The following is a 9232-nucleotide window of genomic DNA, read 5'->3' on the forward strand; positions in this document are numbered from 1 at the left end:
CGACTTCTCTTAAACTGCAGTCAGTAGCGCCAGCTCATTTGACACTACTTGCTCTGGTGGCCTTTTTCAATTGTTCCGTGGAGCACATGACTCGACAGGCCACAGTTTTAGTGCGGTCTCCGGAACCAAAGTTATAAAGCTTTTTAAGATGAGAAATTCGAGCTGTTATCGGGTGAGAATAATCACAGCAACCTTTCTATTTCCACCACAACAACTCTGTCTTCACCGAAAGCTTCGATAGCATGGCGTACCCAGCTCACTGAAAGCGTAGGAAGCCACTACTTTACGCCTCACCCCTATAAGTGACGCATAATATGCCTGTTAGCAAAAAGCAGAGGGTAAAAACCATGCTGCGATGCTAACAACGACTTGAAATATATCTCTTCACATACAAGTTGTTTCAACAATAGCCACCCGCTGCACCACGGTCCGTCTGTTGACTGTTATGTGTATGGGGGGCTTTGGCTTGATTGAAGAACAAAACGAGTGCTTTCTGACCTCGTTGACCACAACTTCTTAAGAGAACCGCTTACGGCCGGATCAGCATTTGCCGAGAGATTTGTGCCGTGCTTAAATACTATAGCTATGGCCTTAAGCTCTAGCGGCAGTGCCGAAAAATAACGAGCCTAATTTCAAGCTTTGGGTGTAAAATTACGTCACCCCCTACTCGCTCTACGGTTTCATAAGCCAGCTTGAGAGAGCCATAAAAACAGGCTAGAAAGTCGCCAGATATCAGCTTCCTTAAAATACAAAAGCAACGTCGATACGGCCATTCGCCCTCACCAACTATGGTACCCTGGAGTGATCCATTTTGGTAGGTACTGGTTTTACCGCGCCACCTTTCTATTTGCTTTAGATGAAAAAGTGAACCCCCTCTTGCTCATCGAGCTGAGCTGCGGAGGAGGACCCTTCAGTGGCTAAACGTTTACCGCGGAGGGGATTTGTCATTTCTCTCTAAGTGTCTCAACATGCGATTGATGTATACAATCGGGTCGGTTGGCTAGAGTATTTCAAATTCTACAAACCGGACTGCTGCACCAGTTATGGTAAGAGGAATCATCTAATGGAAGTGCTGGGACGTTCATTTATTTTTACCAGATCGCTTCTGACCAAGCGGCTCGTGGTGAACGATTCGCGGTGCGGCTTTGCTGACACAGGAGGTGTTTGCATTATCTTTGGTTATTTAGCTTATTATTCGTTCTTGTCTTGTTTCGACCGTTAAAAGTTTTATGTACAGGGTGTCAAAGAGTGCGTGTGCTGCTACGTTAGTATATTGTAACAAATCTCTTCTCGTGCAGCAAATGACACTCACAGTTACTTCTAGCTATCCTGAGTCCAGCCATAGCGTCGCGCCCATGGTGCATAACGGTCTATCTCATCGAGATATATTGTAATCTCTGCCAAGAATTGCAGCCGGACCGATATCAGGAGGCTCATTTATATCGGTAAATTTATTCCTGAATCACTTTATGGCGGTGTTCAAAAGACAAAAGGAGAACTTTCGGGGAATAAAACAATTTATTAGTTTGATGTAAAGACGGTAGATGCATTTTCGGCGCAAATCGAGGCAAACGGATGTAAATAAATCGCTTAAGTACTGCTATCGCTTCTTGAAGTGTCTCGAAAGATATCCTCCGCAGTTTTTTGCTGATATGTGAATGGTTCATTGGAAAGCATGTCCGATCTGAAGCTCAACAGTTAAGCAAAGTTTTCCTGAGTATTAATCAAAAGCACGGATCTGGATCCGGGACAAATGTCAACGATAAGTCATCTTGATTAAAACGTTTGCTTGAAAACATGTTGGCCGCTCACCCTAGGCAAGTTTTCAACTAGTAAACTCTAACGACGTTTTTTGGCGCTCTTGGCCAACCTTCCTGCCCCGACAGTGCGGCAAACGAGCTCGTGCCGCAATGTTGAAGGCCTTGAGACAAGCATCACGGGCGCAATTGATCGCTCAAAGGCTGAGACACAGCTGCATCCGGATTTCCATACAATGCGATCTCCAAAGCTTTCTGCAGTGATACACATGTTTTAGTATGTTGTGCGCATAGCATCGTCGATGCGCGACGTCGCAATCGTGAAGGGCGACCCAAAAGAACAGCAGTCGCCACACTGAGCCGACCAAGATTGTTTGGATTGCAAATGTATATTCGGCGATTGAATATAGTTACAAGAGATGTGGCGACAATGTCGCGGGTCGTAATGACGCATGATCTGTATAAATCACACTTTTTTTAGTTTACCTTAAACTTGACAAGGTCATGCACCATAAGCAGAATGTTCTCGTGCCAAGCTATGTATGGGAAAGCGGCAGAAATAAAAAGAATAAACATAAATATGTCTTAATCTGGATTTTTTCACATATGGAGCAGCAATTCAATTCGATGTGCTGTTCGGGCCTTTGACATTGCTTTTGCTTTTGATCAAATTTGGATGGGATTGAAAGTGTTATTGCAGGTATATCTCGCCAGCTTAAAGCGGCAAAGAGGAAATGATTAATTAGTAAAATTTGTGAGTTATCACTGAAACGTTAACTTCAGTCGGCTATGTCAAACCACTACAGTATATTTTTTGCGCTAATAATCTACTACGAGCTTAATCGGCGCTACATTTGTTAATTATGACGATATAACATGGAGTATTTTAGAAATCAAACTTGTCAGAGCCGAACACGTGCTGGCTAATGGATTATGAAGCGTACACAATGGAATACTGCTCGCAAGTATTCGACATGGATGTCCACATTCTACCCTCCGTTCTCTGCACCACTATGAATGATAATTAGGTGTTTTCAAACGCGTGTTACGAATGAAATAGGTGTTACCAGACGGTTGAGCCTTATCGCTTTTGTAACAATATGTGAGCACTCAGCTCAAAGTACTCACTTATATTTCGAGCTCACAGTAGGAGTTGTTAACGACATGCGTCTCAAACCTACTTCCAGGATATAGCCAGTATTTCATATGCACTCAATTTGAAAGCTTCAAAAAGTTTCAATTTTTACTGCCCTGTTGTCGTTGACAGTTATTGCCGGCGTTGATATATGGTTAGCAGGTTTGGAAGCGCTAGCACTAATGCCTTCAGTAGTTGCAGTTATGCAAATAAAGCTATGCACCACATACGTGCTTTCGACGTGAAAGCGGGATCTCAACTTGTTTAATTCTTGAGCCCGCAGAATAATGGGTATGAGCGTGACTGGTTTAGCATGAACCGAAAGCGAGAGCAAGTAGCCGCCTCGACGTTGGTGTTTTATGGCCAAGCAGTAAGCGATATCCATTATTAACTTGAGCTTGCCTGTCCAGGCTAAAAAAACGGCCTTTTTGAATCCAATGCGCATCTTGAGCCATATAGTCGAAGACACTATCATCAGGCCTCGGTTCATCGGGTACGGTCATATATGGGGGTGCCAAACAACAAAATTAGCTGTATGTTGCACTTCGGGAGTTGCGAGTCTCGCATACGCGTCTTGCTCTCAAACTAAGCTGCAGGCTCAAATGGGGTTCACCGCGGCGACTCGACCGGTTCCCGTCGAATTGGGTCGAATAAAGCCATAGTAATGACGTTCCATCATCTCTAAGTACCCCAGTAAGGTCGCTGCGACGCGTGTGCTTTCAGACATCAAAGTTGATCTGAAGCTACTGGGCAAGACCTTTTTTCTTATATAGCGTCCGTTCTTGCATTTTTGGGCTTGAGCAAACCGTAAGGTGCAGCAGGGCTGCCGTAGCTCTTTGCTTAGATGAAGCTAAGCTAAGGTCACTGACCTTACTTTCTATACTAGAACCAGTATGAGTGAAGCGGATCGCAATCCACTACCTCCAAATACACACAACCTTAACCAAAGGCAAATATACTCCTCCCTTAAAAATTTATCCGTTTTATATGCGGTTTCCCAAATTAGATAGTAAAACCTAATTAATGTGCAGAACTACTAGCAGTTCCGCCACGACTTACGGTGTAGCCACACCATTGTATGATTACACCGACTTGTATTATTCACACCTTTGTGTAGTCTCACCATCTTAAGCAACCCACCCTTTCATACCAGGGTACGTGTAACCCCGTTACACTCTTCCCCATCAAAATTGTGAAAACCCACAATTCACATTTAGCTGTCGCCTCGTACGAGGCTCGCATGTCTAAGACAGCGTTACGTCTCTAGGACGTTCTTCACGTATTCTCTGCTCAATGAGCCCTGTGTCTATGACACGAAAAACACCCAGCCTTGCTAGTTCCGAGAGCGCCCGCGGGCTGAGCCCTTCTTCGTATCCAGCACGCGGTGCGACTCCAGACAGCACGTCCGCGGGTTTAAGAAAATCGCAACCCTTGCTCTCGGCAGCTTGACGCCGCACACTGCGCCCGCCACGGGCGACGAATTTCCTCGTCGAAGATTTGGAGGATATCGATAATGGGTCGGATACTCCTTTCCCAGGATGGAAAGAAGAGGAGGGGGAGGTGCGCCAACGGCGCAATGTGAGCCCTGCTAGACCTTGCGAATACCGTGTCCGTCTCCCGACCTCTCGACTTCCGGGGAAAGTGGTATTATTAACAATCGCCTTGATGAGGCACAAAAGCAGCAGCTGGAGGCCGCTCCCAGGGCAGCTATTATGCGCGGACGTTCACGGCCGGTTTTAAACCCTCGTGTGGAATATGGCTTCCGCTCAGAGAATCCCGGCACTTAAGCGAAAAACGCGATATCACCCGATCGTTACGCGTCTACGTAATCGGGCCTCCGGACACTACAAAGCTAAGCTTGACCAATAAAATGCTCCCCTAGGTCGCTTTCTGAAGCCTCAATAAATTGCAATGATTAGGTACCGCGCTCGACTTCGAGCTCAATGAGGTACTCTTGTACCCGCAATGCGGACTATTTCTGTGGTGCTCGCCCCCGGCAAAACCGCTGAAAATGATGAAGAGCTCTTAAGCAATTAGCGCAACGGCACCGGAAACTTTCCTCGCTTTCTAGCTTTCAGCGGAGCCACGAGGAAGTGGACCTGCGCGTAAAACGTCATCCTCGGTTCGAGTCTGCCAAACTCAAGGCGCAACGCCGACTTCCTTCTAATTGTCGTCCTGCAGCATATGGGATAATCCATCACGCTCCCTTGTACTCTATGGTTTCTCACACGCGGGAATCAACGACCACAGCAGCTCAGAGCTCCACGGCTTGAGCTCAGCTCGTAGACCTCCGCCTTCCCAGGCTACTATCGAGAAACGCGGGGCGTACGACTTTGCAGATTGTCATGATCCCTCTATTCATAATTGTCCACGACGTCTGGGCAGTCTTGCCGAAGGGAAAATTCAAACCCCCACAAGTTCTCGAAGTCTTGGTATCCCCGCTACTTCATAAGATACTGGGTTTACCGTGTCGTCGATGTGGCGCTCCACGTGATAGTGGACGCCACCATTCTCGGTATAAAGAGTCGGCGGTGGGCGATGACTACTTAGTCGATCGGCGTCCGGTGACTCGCGATGATCTTCGAGCTCTTGAGGACAAATTTCGTCGCCATCAACGCCCCGCTGAGCATTCAACCGAGGTCGCAGGCCGCTGTCCGGAAATTCTAAAAAGATTGGGGCACTTTGTGCACCGATCGCCTCACATTGAGGACTATCGCTATCAGTCGGAGCGGCTTCTAGCCGTCAAACAGACGAATGCGTCAATTCGTGCGCTGCTGGAACATCTGGCGCCGTTAGAAACCGAAATGGTTGCATGCTGTGCTCAGAACTTGTTGCTGTTTCAGCTTCTGGGTAGTCCGGCGCCTCTGGGCACCGCCCCGGCACCAACGCTCCCGCGTTCACCTGCACCGAATCCCAGTACGGCTTAAGCAAAACACCGTGTGGGTGTGCATCCTTCTCGAAAAGTTAGCGTGTACGCAAGGCCCCGCTTAGCCACGACCTTCAAAGGTTTAATAAAGTGTGGACGAAGCCTCTTATCAAAGACAGCAGAAATTGTATGTGTAGGAAGATATTTAGTATTAGATAAAACCAGGTTTTCAACCGTAATGTTTTCAATATTTCTTCTGCTTCTTCCGTCTGCATATTTTCTCTGCACGTCGCAAACGTGTCGTAAGACACTCAGTCTGGTAGACAGGAAGTTAAGGATTTCTTTACGCACAGAGAGGAGGGTGGCAATTAGCTAGCCGCTCGGCTATTTCCCCCAAGCCCGAGCCATGGGCTGGCGGCGTCTGCGGGACGCGAGGATTAATAAGTCCGTTCAAGTAGAACGATATGTAGCCAGTAGACGCATGCACAACATTGTTCAGAGCAAACCTGACAGGTGGCAGCATGGCGCTCTAGCGCCTCGGCGCATCAGCGCAGACGCTGCGAAGGACGTCTTCAACGATGCAATTCACGCGCTCAGTTTTACCATCGGTCTGCGGATGGTCCGCTGTTGACATATCCAACTTAGTGCCCAGCACCCTGATGATCATCGACCAAAACTTCTCAGCGAAGCGTGGGTCTTTGTCAGAGACAATTGACTCCGGGAGGCCATGTTATAAAAGACACAATCCACAAACAGCATCGCTGTACCCCCACCGTCGATGGTGTCCGGCACCACCGCAAGATAAACCATCTTGTTCAAAGGCACAAAGGCCATCCTCATGGACTGCCAATACCAGGAGAAAACGGGTAGACTGAACAGCGGCGTCGCCGCATTTGGAGAGGGGTTTTACGCTTTGACACGTCTCACACGTGCATACCTATGTGCCCGTCCGTTTATACAGCTTGGGCCACCAGTTGTGGCAACTCACAGAGCTGTACGTCTTCTCACGACTGAGATGACCACTTAGTGGGGTGTCGTGGGCCTCATAGAGGATACGGTACTTCAAATCCTCATCGTGAGGAACCAGAATTAGTGGCGAATCCGTTTTATCGGTGCTATAATACAGCAACCCATCATTCAATGAATATTCGTGCAACTGTGCACGCAATCGCGCCGGAAAATTCTTGTCGGAGTTTAGAACTCCTTGCTTCCAAGAGCCCGTAGCAGCGGTACGCATATCATCACCCGTGTGTGTGGTGCGAATCAAATCCGTCACTGGTGACGTCACCGTCGTGACATGAGCAAACTCGTAATCTGGTTTGCGTGACGACGCATCAGCCAAAGCATTCTGCTTTACTGGTTTATACTTCAGCTCAAATTTACATTCTGCAAGGAATGAGAGCCACCTGACCATCCTCTGCAAAAGGCAAGGTGACTGATTGGCAGTGCGCACTGACGCATGATCTGTGTGGATTACAAACAGCTTTGAGCCAAGCAGGCGCACTCTGAATCTGACAAGTGCATAATTCATTGCAAGTATTTCGTTGTCGTGGACTGGGTAGTTACTCTCCGCAGCCTTAAACAGGCAAAATTCGAACGCGATAACCCGATCTCGCCCCTCGGCGTCAGCTTGCAGCAGTGCACAGCCGATGGCGAAGTCCGAAGCGTCACAGACGACAGTAAAAGGACGACCGGGGTCTGGCAACGCCAGCATTGGTGCATGAAGAAGGCTGTCTTTCACCATATCAAAGCTTCCCGATTCTCGGTGCCCCAACACCATTCCATACCCTTCTTAGTAGATTTGGCAATGGTCTTGCCATTTCCGCATCATTTGCGCTATACATGTGCAAGTAGTTGGCGAGACCAAGCCACATGTGCCACCAGCCCACGATGGTCTCGACCTTAGCAGGATACGCTTGAAGCCCGCGCCCCCCGCTGAGGCGCCCTAAAGAGGATTTCTTCCGCGCCGAAGATGAACTTATCTGTATTAGCATACAGTTTGTGCACTCGAGAAAAAGACGATGTGGTTTTCCCCATCTGTCTTTCCGTGCTCCGCACGAATGTGGACGAAGATGTCGTCGAAGTATGTCTGTGCATACGCTCTGTGGGGTCTAAACAAGTGCGTCACAAGACATTTAAATGCTGATGGCACATTTGACAGCCCTTGGGGTATCATCAGCCACTCCCAGAGCATCCCGCTCGAAGTACTCACCTCTGTCAGCGGAAAAGCACTCGCTCTCATGAGCAATCCATAATAACCATCGACCAAGTCGAATGCGCTGTATTGTGTACAGCCAACCATATTGTTCTGGAGAGCATTTTTATTAGGTATCGGTGTCTGTGCCAGACTAGTGGCAGCGTTTGGCTTATTGTACACGTGAATGATACGCACTACCGTTCGGCTTCCGGGCACAAACGTGTTTGTCGAATGAGGAGACCTACTCTCAGGCACCATTCCTGCGTCGTGCTTTGCACGGAAAAAAGCGTCAATGACGTCACACTGCTCCTTGGGCAGAGATCATCGGCGTGTTACGCAGTATTTGGTTCCCGGAACCAGGTCAATCTCGTAACGCGCACCTCGGTCCGGAGATAGGACCAACGGCGGTTCTTTGAAGACGATGCCTTGGATTTCCTCTACTAAAGAATAGTACGGATCCGAGGGATCCTTCAGGATCGACAATTCACTTTGTGCGTTCAACACCCTCTTAATTTCCTTCAGGACAGCTTCATCCAGAAGCGACGACGAGTTAGTCCCCTCGTTCTGTCTTTATAATGACCACCGTGGCTAAATCGCCTGCCTTCAAGGCACCGCCAAACTCTTCGAAGGACATCTCGTTCAGCTCAAAAAGAGGATTACCGTGAGATAACCTCGAGAGTGATGTCGCCGTCTTCCTCTCCTGTCATATCGTTGACAAGTGTGTATAGCTGTGCGCTATCATCTACGGTAGACACACCGTGGGTCAGGGACGATGCCCTGCGTCTATACGGCATCGCCGTTCTCATTCTGTAGAGGTTTTCCGTCTCGTACTGACCAGTGGGAACACGAACTCAGCGTCGTCTAGTGTCCCCACACCCTGCTCCATCGGAGCCTTGATGTTTTAACAACATCTGACGAAGAGCTGCTGTTTCCGCAGTCTTCATCCAGTGGATAACGTGCCACCCCACACGTCTCAGAAAGGCCTTGCCCAGAATGCCTAGGACCTCGTCTGACCATATCACTCTTGGCATGCAGCAACTGCTTCGTAACGTGAGCAGCTTAGAGGATTATGTGCCACTCCACGCGCATCACTGGGGCCTCGCCCTCGATGCCTCGGCCCTTTGCCGACCATGCCACTCTTGGCATGCAGCAACTGCTTTGTTACCTGAGAAGTGCTCTTTGGGTTACGTGCCAATCCACGTTAAGCCCACGAGTCATGCTCGGGACTGTTGTTCAATACATCTTCGGTGTTTGACAACTCGAATACTCCGACATCC

General features: G+C 48.5%; 2 protein-coding genes across 2 annotated transcripts; one reads left to right on the plus strand and one right to left on the minus strand.

Annotated features, from left to right (window-relative positions):
* Nucleotides 1-852: 852 nt before the first annotated feature.
* On the minus strand, nt 853-1085 carry PHALS_01940 (uncharacterized protein; the record flags this gene model as incomplete). The annotated part of the gene is made up of 2 exons (XM_024716426.1): nt 853-954; nt 1026-1085. The coding sequence occupies 2 exons, from the start codon at nt 1083-1085 to the stop codon at nt 853-855; spliced, it is 162 nt and encodes a 53-aa protein (XP_024582026.1).
* A 2120-nt stretch (nt 1086-3205) lies between these two features.
* PHALS_01941 (uncharacterized protein) lies at nt 3206-3554 on the plus strand (the record flags this gene model as incomplete). Its single annotated transcript, XM_024716427.1, has 2 exons — nt 3206-3262; nt 3303-3554. The coding sequence occupies 2 exons, from the start codon at nt 3206-3208 to the stop codon at nt 3552-3554; spliced, it is 309 nt and encodes a 102-aa protein (XP_024582027.1).
* Between the last annotated feature and the right edge of the window lie 5678 nt (nt 3555-9232).

Source organism: Plasmopara halstedii (assembly GCF_900000015.1).
Source record: "Plasmopara halstedii genome assembly, contig: Scaffold_1651, whole genome shotgun sequence".
Taxonomy (NCBI): Eukaryota; Oomycota; class Peronosporomycetes; order Peronosporales; family Peronosporaceae; genus Plasmopara; species Plasmopara halstedii.